A 17,834-nucleotide genomic window follows, 5' to 3' on the forward strand; every position below is an offset into this window, starting at 1 on the left:
TCCTAGCACAGCTCCCCAGACTTCTCAGGCCCTTCCTTCAGCACCCCCAGCATCTCTGTCTTGTCCCTCCCCAGGCCCTCAGAGCAGCTGGTGGAGGAGGAAGAACCTATGAATCTCTAAGTCTTCGGAAGCAATCTGCCCATCCACCCTACCCTCTGGACCTGGTTCTCTTCTAACGTCTGGCGACAGTGCCCCTCCCTGGGTCTTCAGAGATCCTGTGGGCAGGTAGTCAGGGTCAGAGAACAGCCTCTTGACAGTCACCCCAAGGAGTCTCAGAAGGCCCCTGGGTCTAGGATGGGGACCAAAGGGGACTCTGGAAGGAGGCAGACTAGGTAGGCAGCCAGCAGGCCTTAGCAGAGCTCTCCCAAGAACAGCATCTACCCTGTGGGGTCCAGGCCCTGGTTGGGCCCCCATTCCTCAGGACTGCACAGAGGACACTGGCTCAGTCAGGCCGCCTTCCCTACCTGTAACCACTATTCTTGGCTCTGTAGACCTGGACTTTGCACACAGCCCCAGGCTCCACACAGAAATGTGAACTTGGCTTCCGTCAGGGTGGCCTTTCCTAGGCTCTGAGGGCCGCAGCGGGGAGGAGGTGATGGGGAAAATACAAGGGGTCCCATATCCCTGAGTCAGGGGTAGCCCCTCCTCCCACCTGCCCACTCTGATGACTCTGGAAGCTTCCCCCGCTGCTGGGCAGTAAGATGAAGCTCCCTCCAAGAGCCCTCACCAGCAGGCCTCCCATCTGGTCCCGCCCTTGCAAGAGGCCGCTACTTGTCACCATCTCAGTGCCCGGTGGAGCAGAAGGTGCTCTCGGAGTTCTGTGCTCTCTGACCCAATGGTGCCAAACCCTCATCTCCCCTCAGGAGCACAGCAGGGCCCCCAGGAATCCCTTGGTCACTGGCCCCTCCACGAGCCTGCTCTCTTTCTGGGATTCCCCCTACCCTAACTCTGATTCCCACCCATATAGGACTAGCTTGGCTGAGGTGGATGGGAGGGAGAGCAGAGGCAAGGTATGGGGAGGGGAGGCTGCCCTGGCAAAGTCTTCACAGCTTCTGGGGTTCAGGCCTGGGGCCAAGAAGGAAAGTATTTGAGTGCGTAAGCGTGTGTGTGTGTGTGTGTGTGTGTGTGTGTGTGTGTGTGTGCGCGCGTGTGTGCGCGTGCGCGTCTTCCCCAGCATCTACTGTACCCTGTGTATGTATGCATGTTTTTGTAAAAAAGGAAAAAAAGGAAAAAAAATCTGAACAATAAATGTTTTATTTGCTTTAAAGATGCATGTGAAGGGCCTCGGGAGGAGGGATGTGCGGTGGGCATACAGCGGCAGTGGATTGGTGGGAACGGAGGGGACTGGGCTGGTGGGGGACCATCCTCTCTCCGGCCCCCTGCCCTCTGGCAGCTTTCCTGCAGGAGGAATCCCTCCTGAAGACACCCTGGTGCCTGGCCTATCCCACCCTGGGGTGATGAGGTGGCAGCTTTGGCTAACTTCATGGACAGAGGGCCCGTGGAGGACGGGCCACCTTAGCCCCACGCGCTAAGGCTCAGGTTGTGAGCAGCCTTTCCTGGGTGCAGGTCCCAGCTGGGGGCTCAGCTAGATCACCTCCTACGCCCCTGCTCATCAGGCAAAGGCTCTAGAAGTAGACACCGTTTATGGTTCCTTCCCGCTCTGACGCATCATGGTTTCTTAAACACGTAGCGTGACCACAAGAACAAATGAGTGAGGCAGCAGACCCTGGCAGGCATGCTCAGGGTAAGCAGGGAGGAAGGTGCATCCTGCCAGCGCCCTGGCTTCAGGGTTTGGAGTGGCCCAGCCTGCCTTCTCCAGCCAGCAGGAGTGGTGGCCTCATGGCCTCAGGCCTGGCCCCATACCTGAGAGGATGTGGGGAAGGGGGATCTTCCCCCTCCCATCTGTCCTGGCCTCTCTGGTGACAGACACAAAATCCCGTGGGGGGCTAGACTGTGCCGTGGGTATCCCACCCTGGCTGGGTGTGTACTAAGAGTTGGAGAAGAGCTGGTGGGTCCCCCGAGCCGAGAGGGGCCAGAGGGAGACAGCCTCCAGTCCAAGATGATGGCCTCCTTTGCCCACCAGGGCACAGTCTGAGCTAAGGAAATGGCTGAAACTAGAGAACCACACCACCTTTCCACCCCGTGCCCACATGCCCCCCGGATCCCACCTGTGAGCATCAACTAGAGGCTGTCTAATACTGATGACCACTGTATTTCTGCTAAAGTGACAGTGACACAGATAAGGCAAAGAACTGGGGCTGGCCACACCTGGTAGGGAGGGGTGGGTGTGCACCCTTAACATGAGACACGCAGCGGCAGCTCCCCTCAGGTCAGGTGGGTCCGGGCCAGGGTGTGGGCAGAAAGGCAGGTTCTGTCCTTCAGTAGGGAGATGTTTTTAAAAGATAAAAATTCCAGGAGACAGGCAGTGAACAGGGGTGGGACAGGGGTGTCATCTCACACGGGTGACCAGCATGCCCTGGGGACAGGTGTAGGAAGGTGGATTAGGAATGTAGGCCTAAGGTTGAGGGGTTCCTTTGGGCCTCCACTGCCACCCTCTACCCCAAAGCCCTGCTGGGGCAGGAGCACCTTCCCCAAGACTGTTAGCCGGCCTTGTTGGGAGTCTCACTTTAGATGTGGGGGGCATGTAAGAGGTGACAAGTGTGGAGGGGTGATGACTGTTTCTGGGACACCCACAGACCAGGCCTGGCTAGGGACAGCCCCTGATGACTTCCTGGGACAGATGCGTTAAGCTGCCTCACCCTCGGGGATAACAGGATGGGGTGCTAGGGGTTAAGAGGTCTCTACCAGAGATCCCCCATGTGACCAGGCCGGAGGGAGAATGCCGGGCAGCAGGGGCCACACTGCCTGCCCCCAGGAACACTTCAGGACCTCATTGCCCAACCCATTGTTGCCCTGGCCCTGCTTACAAAGATTCCTCACTGAGTGCTAAGAAAATAGATCCATCTGAGAAGGCTAAAGCCGCCTGCCAGCGAGGTGGAGGAGGGGCAACACGGCAGGACCCCCTTCACACTGCACCTGGGTCTTCCTCAAGGGAATGCGGCAGTTTTCCTGGAGACCTCAGTTCCCCTGCTGTGTATTTTGCCCCAGTTCTGGGGTCCACAAGGCGGGGCAGGCCTTCCTGACGTCTCAGAGGCTGAGTCCAGGTCCCAAGGCCCTCCAGGGTGCAGAGACCTCACCCCCTGGGTCAGAAATCGCTGAGGATGCTGATGTCCGCAAAGTCAGCGCGGTAGCGGTGGGCATAGAGGCTCAGCAGGAAGGCCCACTTGAAGGCGATGAAACTCCAGACGCAGGAAAGGTAGTAGCTGTTGGGATCTGTGAGGCCTGCGGGAGGAAGGAGCCAGACTGTGACTTGAGAGGCCTTGCTCTCTGCCCGGGGTCACCCTTCCCACCTCAACATTCCTGCAGCCTCTGCTGAGGCCTAACCGACCCAGGGGAGACTGCATGTGACCACGCCTTAAGAGCATTCAGGTTTTGCGGGTGGGAGGACGCGGGCATGAGGGAGGATATGACTGGGCAAGACACAGGCCTGATCCCCGCCTCTGCTTGGGTGACATTTACCCCGGGCCACTTCAGCTGGTGTTAAGGATCCGCTCCGGAGGGGCGGGGAGACGGCCTCCGGCTGTGGCGGTCTGCAGCCGCCAGAGGGCGCGCCCGCCCCGGAGCCGGGCCGGAGCCAGGCCCGGGCTACACCGAGCTGAGCCGCCGCTCCGGGCTCCCCGAATCTCACGGAACCCTCGCGGGTGGGTACTCGATTCTCCACTCTGTAACAATGAGGCTACCCAGGCACGGGGGTGTCAACTAGCCCTCCCAGTCCCTTGGACTTAAGCTCCGAAGCCCCCGCCGGTCTTCCGCCCCGGCCCGGTCCCGACCCCGCCCCCGGCCCCGCCCGCGCCCCAACCCCGCCCTCACGTTGCTGTCGGGTCACGGCCAGCGCCAGGAAGGTGCAGAAGGCGGCAATGGCGACGGCCGAGAATAAGACACCCACGAAGAAGAAGCCACGCAGTCCCTTGAGCCAGGTCCTCCAGTAATCCTGAATGTACATCACGTGGGTCACCAGGACCCAGAGCGCCAGCACACCTGCGGGGACAGACAGGTGAGCAGGGCGCTGCAGCCGCCCCTCTGCACCCTTCCTCCTGTGCAGTGACCCCTGGGGCCCTGGAGGTCCCCCAAACCAGGGCTGTTTGCATAATAAGGTAACACTAGCCTTTTTATGCATTCTCGCAGAGTAGAATTTTCTGGACCTGAAGGCAAAAGCAGGAAAGCCAATCTAGCTGCCTTGTGAAACCAGTCTAAAGAGATTAGCAAAATAGGAACCCACTGCCACTCTTCCTGACTTTTCTGTTTTATAAAACATGAATATTTCTCACCCAAAATGTTATCTATAGTAACAAAACGTTATTTTTTAATATTTAAATATTTTTTAATATTTAATATATTTTAATATTTAATATTTAAACAAAACATTTTTTAATATTTAAACAACATTAAAATGTTGTTTTAGGACCTCCCTGGTGGCCTAGGACTTAAGTCTCAGTGCTATCACCTATATGGCCCCAGTTCCATCTCCGGCCAGGTTGCTGACCCACATGGGGCCTGCACACCTCTCCTGTCTCTCTTTCCGCTCCCCTCAGCAGCGTATTTCCGTAGATCTGCCTGTTCTGCTCCCCACTCTGTCTCTGGTGAATCCTCTTACGCCCCACTCCATCCCTTGCACCTCTGGCCTAGACCCCAGTTCTTCTACAAATAAATGAATAAATAAGAGAGTTGAAAAAAATATAACATGTTTTTTTATGACAGATTTAACCCATATTAAAAAAACCCATATAAAAAAATTACTTAGTGTTTCGCTGTGTTTCAAGAGTGTAAATTGTCTTGAAGTCAGAAAGTTTGAGAACTGTTGCAGCCCAGCCTGCTTTCTAGGGGCTCCTCACTACCTGCACTAAGCACCATCTGGGAAGTGGTCCTCCCACCAAATGCTCCTCCACCTGAGGGCCTGCGGCAGAGCTCCTTGGCAGCAGGGTGCTTCCCAAGCCCCAGCATCCAGGGGGCCTTCATACTCATGGCCAGGTTCCATGTCATCTCCTGGAGTTTGCCTCAAAGGGAGGCCAGGCACCCCCAGGCTTTTCTGGGCTTGGCTGAGCATGTCCTCTAGGATGCCAGCTGCTACTCATTCAATACAATGAGCACCCTCTGTGCCAGGCAGTGCCTGCCGGTGCAACCCAAAAAGTAGAACAAATACCAGTTCCACTGGCAAGGATGCAGAGCAGGACTGAGCGGTCCTGGCAAAGGAGGAAAAGGGCAAGCCAGGTGCTGCCCCAGCCATCAGGTGTGGGTCACCTGGCTGCTGCAGCCTGGGAGTCAGGAGACCTTTAAAAGCAGGAGCTGCACTCACTGAATGCAGAGTGACATCTGCACAGGAAGGGTGAGCTCTGGTAGGGAAGGTGGTTGTTGGTAGTAAGAAAGGAGGGGAAGTTGATAGGGAAGCAAAATAGGAGAGTTTTGACTGAATCTACAATATTTTATTTTTTACGTTGGGTAGTGAGTGTCAGGGAGTTTGTTAAATTGCCTTTTTTTTTTTTTTTTTTTACATGCCTGAAATGTTTCATGCATATCTTTTTTAAGTTGGAGGGACAAAAGGTAAGGGGGTGCATCACCACAGAGCTCTGGTTACCACGCAGCGCTGTGACAGTTCAGATGATTGAGCAAGAGACAGGTCCCAACGCACAAGCCAGGAGGCCTGGGGCCTGGCCCTGCTGTACTGCTGGGCCACTGCTCAGCGCCTTGGGGTTTCCTCATCTGAAACGGTGAGTCCAAAGGTCTCACCAGCCTGCGTACTTGGTGACCCCAGGACTCTGGCTGAGCCTGTTCATGCCTTCCCCTCCAGACTTGTTTGACCCTCACTCTCCTGGCTCTGCCTCTACCCATCCCTAACCATCCTTGGAGGCTAAAGGCCTGAAATATGGGTCCTTCTACCCCTGAGATCAGGGTGACCCATGACAAGTATCTCTCCACCCCTGCCTGGGATAGGCCAAAGGTGCACAGAACAACCCATGGCTTCGTTTTATATCTTGTGTGATCTGGACTGTGTGCCAGCCAGGACTTTCCCAGAACTCCTTCCAGTCCTCTTCCAGGCCTCCCAGGACACTGCTTGGTCTCTTAAAGGGCCGTGGGGTGGAGGTTTATTGTCACTGCAGACATCAAGAACAGTCAGGTGGGCCCCTGTCTGGAGCTGCCCACCTGGCCTGTCTCCACCACATGCCATGGAGGAGGTGGAGAGTATGAGCTCTAAGGTTCTTTATACTCAAAGGTTCTGGAGGCCAGCTGAGGAAAAAATAAGGAGGTCAGAATAATTCCTCTGTGACTCAGCAATTTCTGGACAAGGAAATGCTGAAATAGGGGGCTGTGAAGATGCCATGTGTTAGCCACTAGCCATGCTCCTGCAGCACCCTTAAAAACCCAGCTCACATACACCCACATACTGCAGAAAGAGGGAAGTGGGAGGAAAAGGAAGATGGCCATGTTGGGTGTTACAGGTCCCAGGCACAACTTTACCCACCTCTCACTCCCCTTGCACAGGCCTTACCCCCAGATAAACACCAACTAAGTCTGGAAGCAGGCCTGCCCCCCACCCCCGGCTCCTACCACTGTCCTTGCAAAAGAGTCCGCCTCTACCAACTGCACCCAAGATGGCGAGGGAGGAATAGGAGATCCCCACCCCCACACCTCAGGCACAGGCAGCTGTCCCTCTGCTCCAGACCTTCTCCAGGATACTCTAGCCTCCAGGAAGCCTGGCTTGCATAAGGAGGGCACAATGGACAGGTCCTCAGGCCATTTGCCTGTAGGCTCACCCCAGAGCTCACCCCTTACTCTGCCCCAAGGGGCTCAGAGCTGACAAAGGGCAAGAAAGGGGCAAGGTTGGTCAATGAAAGTACCTACAGTGGCTGGGGACGAGGAGCCTGCAGCCAGGTAGCCTGTGACGGGCATGTCAGCACACAACTGCGAGGGCCTGGCTATGTCCTTGCACCTCTGATCTGGGAACCGGCAAGGCCTGGGGCACAGTCCCCTCCCACTCATAGCTCAAGTGGGGGAAGAATGCCCTTTCAACTCCTGGGGCAACGTCTCTATTCTTCAACTTTCCTTGCCTACTAGGCCTAAGCAGGAGTCTATGGTCCCCCAGAGTCCCCACAGCAGAACCATTTCTTCTGCAACTGCCTTCCTCCAGGCTACTTCTTCCCAGACACCCTCCAGGGTGGGACAGAATGGGTCTCTGCTCTTGCATGCTCTTCCTGCTAGGCCCAGGGGCTTCATGGTAGACTGTTCCAGAAACCAGCCTCGCCTTGTACCCAGGGAAGGAACATGCTGTGGGCTGCCCTCCAGTGACTCAGCAGTTTTTAGGCTGAAAAATGCCAAGTCAGAAGTGGGGTGCTCACAAGTTAGTAAATCTGCTGATGCATCACCCCAAGAAGAGGAAGATTGACCATTCCAGAAGCTCTCGGAACCCAACCAGGGTGGACAGGGCGCATGTGCCCTGACCTAGCCACCCCTCCCTCCACTCACCACCCCACCACCTAGCATCTTTGGTTCTCCCCCAGCCACCTCCTGCTTGTGGAAGATCAGCTTCGGAACGTGATTAACCACTTTGGGTTGTAGAGTCCTGGGCTAGGACCTTTCCCTGCAGGCAATACCACAGCTGGCCTACTCAGAATATGAGAAAAGCCTGTGGAGGGAGAGAGAGCCCAGAATTTGGGTCAGAGGGAACCCTCTGTGCCCCCTCCAACAAGCCCCCTCATCTCCTGTCTCATTAATGCAACCACAGTGCCTCTCCCAATGACACCTTCCCAAGGGGAATGCAGCAGGGCTGCGAGGAAACAGAAAAACTGCAAGAAGAAGGGAACCATGGTTGGTGATAGGGGTACAGAGGGAAAAGGAGTTGGGGCTCCGTGATAACTGAAAAGAGAAGTGCTGGCTGCCCTCAGGAGGACAGGCTGAAGGGCATCTAGGTAAGCATGAGGGCAGCCACCAGAGTGCCCACTGCCCTTCCTTGGTGACCCCAACACCCTGCCTGGCACTGCTTAGGGTGCCGTTAGCCAGCCCCTCTATCCGCAGGTGGACTCAATAACCTTGGAGGCAATGAGTAAATCTAGCTGTTTTAGTCAGTCTGTGTGTGACTCTTTGGGCACGGGATTTTAGTAAAACGGAATGAAATCAGATGTAAAGGTATTATCCTTACACGTATTGTTTTCCAAAGTTCTTTCCCCACATATATTATTTCATGTAGCTGTGTAACCCTGGGCAAGTTCCTTATTTACTCCAAGTCTCAGTTTAAACTTAAGCCTTATCTGTAAAATGGGTACAATAATGACACCACTTTCCCAGGACTGCTACAAGGGTACAGAGGCTGAAGGAAGCAATCCCCGACACACAGAAAGCATTTTAGAGAGTCTTGTCCTGTACAAACCAGATTTTGCCTTCACTCCAACACAGAGGGGTTAATCTCGTGCCCAAAGGGGCACAGGAGGACAGAACTCTGGCGAGCACAGGGACCCCCAGCTGAGTTCTCACCCTAGCACGTGCTTCCCTCCCTCCTCGAGGCGCAGAGAGGCCGGGCTAGCGGGCTGAGCAGACCCTGGCCCCGAGCCGCAGCACCGGGGAGGCAGAGACCCCAAGCAGGTGGGAAGGAAATAGCGGTTTCCATCAGATCTCCCGCACTGCCCCCAGGTCTCCGCTGAGGGTCCACGTTGTAGGAAGGGGCACAAAGGTCCCCAGAAACCCCCAGCCCCCTCCTTTCCACCGTCTCTGCCTTCACCTCGTCCGCAAAGAAGGGATGCGCGAGGGGGGAATCCCCCAGAACAAGTGTGTATGTTGGGGGGGTCGTCACACCCAGTGCGCGAAGGCGAGGGTGGGGGCGCGCAGGGACGCCGCTGTCACCGCGACCGGGAGGCGCGGCCGCGCCAGGGGTGCGGGGCGAGTGAGCCCCCGCGGCGCGGCAGGTCGGTGCCCGGCGGGAGCCGGCCCCGGGTGCCCGGGAGGATGCCCGAGAGCCGGGACCCGCGCGGCCCGAGCCGCCAGCGGACGCGCGGGGTAAACACCCCACCAGCTCCCCGGGGAGCGCCGCCCAGGGAGCCTCCCGGCGGCCGACAGCGCCGCCCCGCCCCGCCGCTGCCCCCGAAGCCCCGACCCCGGCCCCCGCGCCCCGGGGGTACCTGCGAGCCCCCCCATGGCCGCCGTCCCCGGCTGTCTGTAGACCACCGTCCAGACGAGGAAGATGGAGAAACCCGCCGCGGAGCTGAAGCCCGAGTAAGCGGCGCGGAGGCCGAGCTGCAGGCGGGATGGGGCCATGGGGCTGCGGCGCCGGCGGCCGCGCGAGCGCGGGAGTCACAGGTGCAGGGCCGGGAGCCCGAGCCCGCGGGGTGCCCGAACCCCCAGCCGCCCGCGCCCCGCGCTCCGCCCCGCCCGCCCCGCGCCCCTCCCCGCCGCCGGCACAGCGCCCTCCCCGGCCGGAGGCCGCCCTCGCGCGCAGCTCGGCCGGCAAAGCGAGGTGCCTGCGCCCCTAGATACTTGGGGACGTCTGTTTAAAAGGCGGGTGCCAGCCTCATCCCCAGACCCGCCCCCTCGGGAATCTGGACCTTCGCGGGGCCCCAAAGTGGGCGCTCAAGCCGTTGGCTGCGGTAACTACTTTGAAATGTGTACCTGTGAGTAAAAGACATGTTCTGTTCTAAAAATTAAGATTTAAATTTCTCATTAAAAATTAAGATGTAAACATTAAGAAATATGAACGTACACAAGGCATATGATTCAGGGTACCCGTGGCCCTATCAGGTCCACGCTACAGAGTCTTAACACGCATCTCAGAAAACCTTTCCACGCACTGGCATTTCCACGCAGGCATCTCAGCTCAAACCCCTTGTGCTTTCGGACAGCACCCCATTCCTTGCATCTCTCCCAGCCTCATTATTCCACCCCAAATCATTAGCAAGAACACCCCCCTCCCCACAACACACACGCACACCACAGAACCAGACAACTGTAGAGACTGAACTCTAGAGCAGGAGCATATTGAGCTTCCACTTGGGTCCAGCTTCATGCTGGGAGGAGTTAGTGTGTGTGTGTGTGTGTGTGTATGTGAGTGTGTGTGTGTGTGTGTGTGTGTGTGTGTGTGTGTGTGTGGTAGGGGGCAGCGATCAAAATATAACACAGAACTCTCAGACACTTAAAGCCTTCTTGGAGAGGCCTGCACAAGATAAATATCTTGTATTAGTTTCCTTTTGCTGCTGTAACAGGTGACCACAAATATATTGGTTTAAACAACACACATTTATGATCTTATAGTTATACAGTTCTGCAGCCTAAAAGTGTTAAAAAAAAAAAAAGGTGTGTGTGTTGGGGGGATTTCAGGGCTGCTTTCCTTCCCGGGGCTACAGGAGAAAATCTGTTTCCTTGCCTTTCCAGCTTGCTGTTTCCAGCCTTTTCCAGAACCTTGACTGCGGGTCCTCTTGATCGTCAATGCCAGCAGTCATAAGGGTCTGATTTCTAGCTTGTTGTCACATCTCCTTTTCTCTTGCTGACTCTGCTGCCTCCCTCTTTTCCCTTATGAGTATCCTTGTGATTAAGAACCTGGATAATCCAAATAATTTTCACATCTTGAAAATTAAGTAAGTTAAGTGTTACCCTTAACTTACTCATGCCAGCAAAATTCCTTTTACTATGTAAAGTAACATTCATAAATTATGGGTATTAGGACTTGAGTATCTTTTTTTTTTTTTTTTAAATTTATTTATTCATTTATACAAGCACTGGGTACAGTCAGAAGCTTGGGAGGGCGAGAGAATTCACCAGAGCCAGAGCGGGGAGCAGAGCAGGCAGAAGGACCGAAGTACACTGCTGAGGGGAGCAGCGGGCGGCAGGAGAGGTCTGCGTGCCATGTGGGACCCTCCTCTGGTGGCCGGGGAGCAGCTGGGGATTGAACCGGCGCTGCAGAGGCCGCGGGCAGCTTCGCAACCCAGCGCTCAACAGCTGTGCAACCGGGGAGGCCCAGGACTTGAGTATCTTGAGGAGACGTTATGCTGCCTACCATACCTCTCTTGAATGTAAACCCTCTGAGCAAGGGGTTCATACCAACATGTAGAGGGCTGCCTGGCACACAATAGTCCCTGAATAAGCATTTTTCTAATAGACAAATGTGAGTGAATGAAGGTAAGCACTATATAACAACAAGGGAGTATACACAAGAAATCTAGCCAGGGCTTGCTTAAATGCCAAACAAGTGCTGTTCTCACTGCAGAACAATCTGGGATGCTAAATTAAAAAAAAAAAAGAGACTCCTAGACCTAACACTGATTGAACATGAGGAATATATTTGTTTTAATGAGAAGTGATTTTATTTTTTTTTAGAGGCATGTTTTATTTATTTTATTTATTTATTTAATTTATTTGTTTGTTTATACATGCACTGGGTACAGTCAGAAGCGCGGGAGGGTGAGAGAATTCACCAGAGCCAGAGCGGGGAGCAGAGCAGGCAGTAGGACCGAAGTACACTGCTGAGGGGAGCAGCGGGCGGCAGGAGAGGTCTGCGCGCCATGTGGGACCCTCCTCTGGTGGCCGGGGAGCAGCCGGGGATCCAACCAGCGCCGCAGAGGCCACGGGCAGCTTTGCAACCCAGTGCTCAACCGCTGCACCACCGGGGAGGCCCAAGAAGTGATTTTAATGTGGTGAGCTCAGCACCCAGGTTGCCTTTGGGAGCCACCAACTGGAGAGAGTTAGGGTAGGACTTTCAGAGAGAGAAGTGAGTCCCTGGCCCAGCGTGTGCTGCCTCAGATGACTTCAGAGCTGGCCAGCTGGGATAACACCTATTAGAGGGGACAATGTGTGTGAGAATCCAGGGGGACGAAATTTCAGGAAACTGAGTCATGTTTGGCCTGTGGGTAGAGTGATGGGTTTTGAGGCTGGAAATATTCTGAACACAGAGAACCTGGCATGTTGTGCCCTCTTTGAGGAACCAGGGGAGGGAAATAACAGTTCTGTGTTTTGGAAAGGAATAGTGGGTAATAGTGGGAGGGTGAACTGCCTGTGGAAAGACTCAAAGCAGAGAGCTCATTCATACAAGGCCTTCACCTCCCTGTGTGTCAGTTACCCCATCTGTAAAATGGGCACAGAGACAGCAGCGACATTACTTCAGTCTTGTGATGGGTGATTGGAAGACTGCCTAGCACAGAGTAGGTGCTTAGTGTCAGCAACTGTGATTAGTAGCAGCAGAATGGCTGCCAAGGCAGGAAATGAGGAGGGGCTCTGAAAGGTGGTTCAGGCTGAGGCAATGAGAATGGTTAAGAGGGAACTGCTTCAAGAGTTATTTGAATCTTAAAGGTCAGGTAGAGATGGATCAGCCAGGCAGGCAGCAAGGAGGATTGTTAGACACCAGTGAGTACGCCTGTGATAAGTAGTGAGACTATGCAAGGGGGTGATGAGAAATGCTTCTAGAACAGACCTAGGCCCAGGTTGCATACCAAAAGGATAAGAGCCTGCTGAAACTTTCTTCTTTATGGATGCAATATGGAGATATTGAAGGGTTTCACACTCAGATGGGACCAGAAGCCCAGCCATAACACATCCTGTGTGACCCTAACTCAACAGAACTTTCTGCCAAGAAGACATTCTCTATCTGCACTCTCCAAAATGGTAATCACTATTCACATCTGGCTCTTTGAGTATTTGATATGTAAATAGTATGGTCCAGCAAGTGAAATTTTAGGTTTTTTTTTAAAAATTAAACTTTTTTATTCTCTTACATAGTTGTTCATTTTTGTACGGTATTTGATTTTCCCACTAAGATGTCATTCTCATAAATCCCCCACCACCACGTCACCCATGAACTGTCACCACAGAGCTCTGTGCTCCTCCCTACTCTGTTTTGGCCCCTCTCCTTAACCCTCCCCTGCTGTATGCCCCATATCCAACTTGCTTGCAAGTTTTGTCTTTTTTTCTTACCTTTTGTTCGGTTTCCCTATATTCTTCCTATAAGTGAAACCATTCGATGTTTTTCTTTTTCCTCCTCACTTATTTCACTGTGTATAATCCCTTCAGGTTCCATCCATGTTGCTGCAAATGGCTCTTTTGATTGCTGAGTAGTATTCCATTATGTATATATACACCACATCTTCTTGATCCACTCATCAGTTTTGGGGCATTTAGGTTGTTTCCATATCTTAGCTATTGTAAATAGTGCTGCAATAAATGTAGGGGTGCAGGTTTCCTTTTGAATTAATATTTTTGTGTCCTTTGGGTAGATCCCTAGGAGTGGAATCGCTGGGTCATAGGTTAGATCCATTTTTGATAACATGAGTGTCCTCCACACAGCTTTCCATAGCGGCTGGACCAGTTTGCATCCCCACCAGCAATGTAAGAGGGTTCCTTTGCCAGCATTTGTTGTTGCCAGTTTTTTTTAAATGTGGGCCATTTTAATTTTAGTTGTTTTTTTTTTTTAAGAGTTTTTTTTTTTTTTAATAGAGGCATGTTTTTATTTATTTATTTATTTTATTTGTTTGTTTGTTTTGTTTATACATGCACTGGGTACAGTCAGAAGCGCGGGAGGGTGAGAGAATTCACCAGAGCCAGAGCGGGGAGCAGAGCAGGCAGAAGGACCGAAGTACACTGCTGAGGGGAGCAGCGGGCGGCAGGAGAGGTCTGCGCGCCATGTGGGACCCTCCTCTGGTGGCCGGGAGCAGCCGGGGATCGAACCAGCGCTGCAGAGGCTGCGGGCAGCTTCGCAACCCAGCGCTCAACCGCTGCGCCACCGGGGAGGCCCCTAATTTTAGTTGTTTTTAATGTTCATTTGAAGAGGCACATGTGGCTAGTGGCTGCTATATTAGGCAGCACAGGAGTCTGTTGCTCTGTCTGTATAATGGGAATGATAATGATGATAGGCTTGCTATAATGAGAGATATACTGAGATACTACAGTTAAAGCCCTCAACCCCGTAATTCCATAAGTTATTAGTGCTGCTGAAATTGTTATATCTTGGGAAAACTGGATAGATTGATACCCAAGTTAGACTTGAGGGGAAAAGAAAACTGTAGAGGTGAAAGCATGCATGAGGCTATTTCAGTGGTAAAGTAAAGGATAATTAAGATGTGATCTGGAGAAAGGCTATGAGAATAGGAAAAAATGGAGGGATTGTGGAGCTTACCAGCAGCATCTTGTCTAAATTTCAACTTTGAATACTTCCCAGCTTTCTTGAAGTTAAACTGATGCCTTGGAATGGAGTTCTAAGGAGTGGAATTAAAGTAGAAACAACATGTACCATTTCAGGCTGGACAAACAAAAATCTCCCAAGTATCTTCTACCCGCTGTTCCCACTCTGATGATTTTAGAGACCACATGCTGAAGACAGCAGCACCACATGATGGAAAGAGCCTCTGAATGAATGCATGAATGAATGAATGAAGCAGAATGACTCCCTCTATACCATTTCAGGGTGTGTGTGTGTGTGTGTATTCTATAAAAATAGTCTGAACTAATAATTCCTCTGAAGTCACTTTTGAACTGGGCCCCTGTCTATTAAGAGATACTCCTACCAACTGTAGACTCTAAATTCCTAAGACATTTAGTTTTCCCTCCCTCAAAGTAGGCACATTCCAGACATATCGCCTCTCACAATGCTACAGCAAAGACACCACCACTGAGCTCTCCTCCGGTTGAGTTTATTGGACTCATCAGGGCTTCCTCCCCTCTGCGTTTTAACTGCCACACCGGGGGACCTCTTGTGCCTCTGGGGCATGTCCTTGCTTACCATGGCTCCAGTCCAAACCTAGGCTTCATTCCTGAGTCCTCCCTTTCCTTCACCCCCTACATGCAACTCGTCAGCAAGCTCAGTTGGGTCTGCTCTGTCCTTTCACTCTCTGGGCACCCCTGCCACCACCCAGTGCAGCCCCCAGCATCAACACCTGCCCCCATAACAACCTCCTAGCTGGCCTTCATTCTTTCCCTTCCAATCCATCTCACTCCAGAAGCTGGCATCGTTTTTAAAAAATACCAACCAGACCATGGTGCTCCTCTGCTTAAATCCCTCCAGCTTCCCATCATTCTGAGGGTAAACCTCTTCGATCTTGCCAACTCTAACCAGCCTCGCCCCTGTTCATTTCACTGCAGACACGTGTTTCTTGAATGTCCCCAGCTTGTTTCTGACTATGGGTCTTTGTATTTTGTGTCTGGGAATCTCTTTGTGGGCTCATTAGATTGATCCTCCATAATTCAGTTCAGCCCAGATGGTACCTCCTCAGAGAGGCAGATTGACCTCTGCATCTAAAGTACAAATCCCTCCTTGTTTATTTCCTCTGCAGAACTTATGACCGTGTGAAATTGTATTATGTAATTGTGTATCCTTTCTACCTCCACCCTGCCATCCCAGTGGACTATAACCTCCCTGAGAGTAGGCGGCTTCTCTATTAATGTGACTAAATCCTCTCAATTTGCATGGGACTGTCTGGTTTTACCACTAGCAGTTCCACATCCCAAGAACTCCTGAGTCTAGTCGCCCTACTGCCTGCCTTGGTCTACTTTTGTCTTCTTATTGCCTCACATAATCCAGGTGCATAGGCAGGAGCTCAGTAATTGTGTGATAAGTCCACAAAGAATTTTTTGATCCTGGCCCTAGGGGGCAGTCTTCCCCAACCTTGTGCCTTGAGGCCCACTTTAGCAAAGTTGGGTGCAAATCTTCTGTGTGTGAATTTAGGTGATAAGTTTCACAAGATTCTCCTCAGAACTTATGTGATCCCCTTGCCCAACTTCCCCTCCCCCCACCCTTGAAGTTCAGGGCCAAGGGCCTTGGTGAAGGCTGAGGACAGAAGCTATCCCTACTTCCCTCCACCCAGCCTCCCTCACCTGTAGCTCTGTCTTCCCTCCAGGTCAGGTTTATAGGCCACGGAGAACAAAGACTGTTCTAGAAAGGAGGAGCAGGTGGCTTACTGCAGGGAGGAACTGGCCTACCTCCAGCATCCCAGCTGCCCTGGCTGCAGAAAGGAATCCCGAGGTTCACACACACACACAGGTGGAGATGTCTGCTTCTCAGGGCTGGAGTGAAATGACTCACAGTCTGACTTCTCATGGAGACCCCACTTCTGCCTGCCCGCCAGATGCAGAGGGCAGGATGCCGAGTGACAAGATGCTGACAGAAACAACAGGTCGTTGAGCTCACGCGCTAAATGAGCATTAGGGGCAGCACTGGAGGCCAGGTGGGGGAGAGAAATACCTGTTTGCTGTCACAGCCACTGTGGAGTGTGCGAGGGCAGCATGCTGGCGTCTCCTAGGATTCTCTGGTGACCCCCCACCCCCTGACCTGAACCTCAATCACAGGTACCTACCCCAATTCTCTTTTCCCTTTAACTGTGGTGTTGCTGGATGAAGAAGGAAGATGCAGGGAGGGAGACCATCTGTAATTAACCTCTATGGGCACTTGACCTGGTGTGGCAATGAGAGAATAATCAGGCTGGGGTGGATGGGTGGGCATTGCTTCCTCCTAAAGGATAAAGCAGGGCACCGGTATTTATCCTTTAGATTTGAGTTTGGTGATTGGATTTATTGAATGGTGTAAGGGCAGGACAGGCCACTGAGCAGGTTTTCTGATCTAGCAGACAGGGTAAAGGAGGAGAGAGTCCTGGAGCCCTAGGTGACTTTTTAGGCTTTTATTGGGATTTACCAGGCACATGGCAGGCCGGGGTGCTGGGGGGCCGGGAGGCTGGCAGGACTACCAGCCCCCAGCAAGTCTTCACTCTTTCTGGGCTCTCTAGCATTCTCTGTGGTCTCTGCTCCTGCTTCTACTCGTGGTTCTTCCATTCTCTCTGCTTCTCTTCTTGTCTGTTTGTTCCTGTGACACCGCCCTTAAAAAGCCCAGTCTTAGCCCAGGTGAATCCCATCTACATATGCCCACACCCTACTCCAGGTGCCCACCATCAGGCATGCATTCGGGACCACAGGGTTCTATCATCTATCCTAATAGTGGGAGGACAGAAAAGCCTGATACTTTTTACCTCACCCTACAAATGGGAACGTTACCACGGAGGCCTAATCAATATATGCAGATGCCCTATAGCCAAGTGCTGGATGAAATGAGGGTACTAGAAATAAGGCTGTGCCCCATACTTAGTCCAAAACAGGGGACCCAAGAATAGCACCCCTTTCTGAGGGGGTTCTTGTAGGAGGAAGAGGATAGACTAGTGGTGACTGAGTCGAGGTCAGGAGCAGAGATTGGTCAGGAACTTGGTGAAAAGGAACCAGGAAGAAAGATCTGGGGGGGCCATGTAGGGTAAGGTAAAATTATTAGACTTTTCTGCCCTCCCGCCATTAGGATAGATGAGGGAACCCTGTGGTCCTGAATGCATGCCTGATGGTGGGCACCTGAAGTGGATACACCTGGGCTGAGAGACTGAGTTTATAAGGGCAGCGCCATGGGGATGCCAGCAGAAGCCAAGAATGAATGGAAGCCGAGAGAAGAAGAGAAGCAGAGAGAACGCTGGAGAGCCCAGACAGAGTAAGGATTTGCTGGGGGCTGGGAGGACTGCCAGCCTCCCAGCACCCCTGCCTGCCATATGCCTGGTAAATCTAAATAAATGACCTGCAAAAGCCACTGAGGACTCTGACTCCTCCTTTACCCAGTCTGCTGGATCAGAGAACCTGCACTGTGTCCTTCCTGCCCCTACAGGCCACTAGGGAGGAGAAAAGGATCATTGGCAGGAGAGGAAATTAATTTTTAATTCTCTTTGATATTCAACTCAATAAACTCTCAAGGATCTTTTATGACCAAGATCTTGATGGTGCAAGGTGTG

At 52.8% G+C, this 17,834-nt stretch overlaps 2 protein-coding genes across 3 annotated transcripts in view; one reads left to right on the forward strand and one right to left on the reverse strand.

Moving 5' to 3' along the window:
- The window catches only part of HDAC7 (histone deacetylase 7), a 35,490-nt gene extending 32,490 nt beyond the window's left edge, over window positions 1-3,000 (forward strand). The window contains exon 26 of one of the 2 annotated variants that reach the window (XM_037514161.2): window positions 75-3,000. In XM_037514161.2, coding sequence (XP_037370058.1) covers window positions 75-120 — 46 coding nt within the window. In that variant the 3' untranslated portion in view covers window positions 121-3,000. The remainder of the gene's footprint in view (window positions 1-74) is intronic. The other variant, XM_037514162.2, reaches the window with a different exon arrangement.
- Window positions 1,237-9,385, reverse strand: SLC48A1 (solute carrier family 48 member 1). The gene is made up of 3 exons (XM_037514163.2): window positions 9,225-9,385; window positions 3,931-4,098; window positions 1,237-3,342 (listed from the first exon to the last, which is right to left on the reverse strand). Exons 1-3 carry the CDS (start codon window positions 9,358-9,360, stop codon window positions 3,206-3,208), a joined length of 441 nt encoding a protein of 146 aa, XP_037370060.1. The 5' UTR covers window positions 9,361-9,385; the 3' UTR covers window positions 1,237-3,205.
- Between the last annotated feature and the right edge of the window lie 8,449 nt (window positions 9,386-17,834).

The sequence above is a fragment of the Talpa occidentalis genome, unplaced genomic scaffold (genome assembly GCF_014898055.3).
Source record: "Talpa occidentalis isolate TD23 unplaced genomic scaffold, MPIMG_talOcc4v2.1 talOcc4.16, whole genome shotgun sequence".
Lineage (NCBI taxonomy): Eukaryota > Metazoa > Chordata > Mammalia > Eulipotyphla > Talpidae > Talpa > Talpa occidentalis.

What these genes read in the sequence shown, in the direction of transcription:
- SLC48A1 (XM_037514163.2), bottom strand. Translation starts at nt 9,360, where the DNA reads ATGGCCCCATCCCGCCTGCAGCTCGGCCTCCGCGCCGCTTACTCGGGC. An exon ending in GGCCATGGGGGGGCTCGCAG is followed by an intron (nt 4,099 to 9,224) that starts GTACCCCCGGGG and finishes CTGTCCCCGCAG; the next exon opens with GTGTGCTGGCGCTCTGGGTC. An exon ending in GGCCGTGACCCGACAGCAAC is followed by an intron (nt 3,343 to 3,930) that starts GTGAGGGCGGGG and finishes TTCCTCCCGCAG; the next exon opens with GCCTCACAGATCCCAACAGC.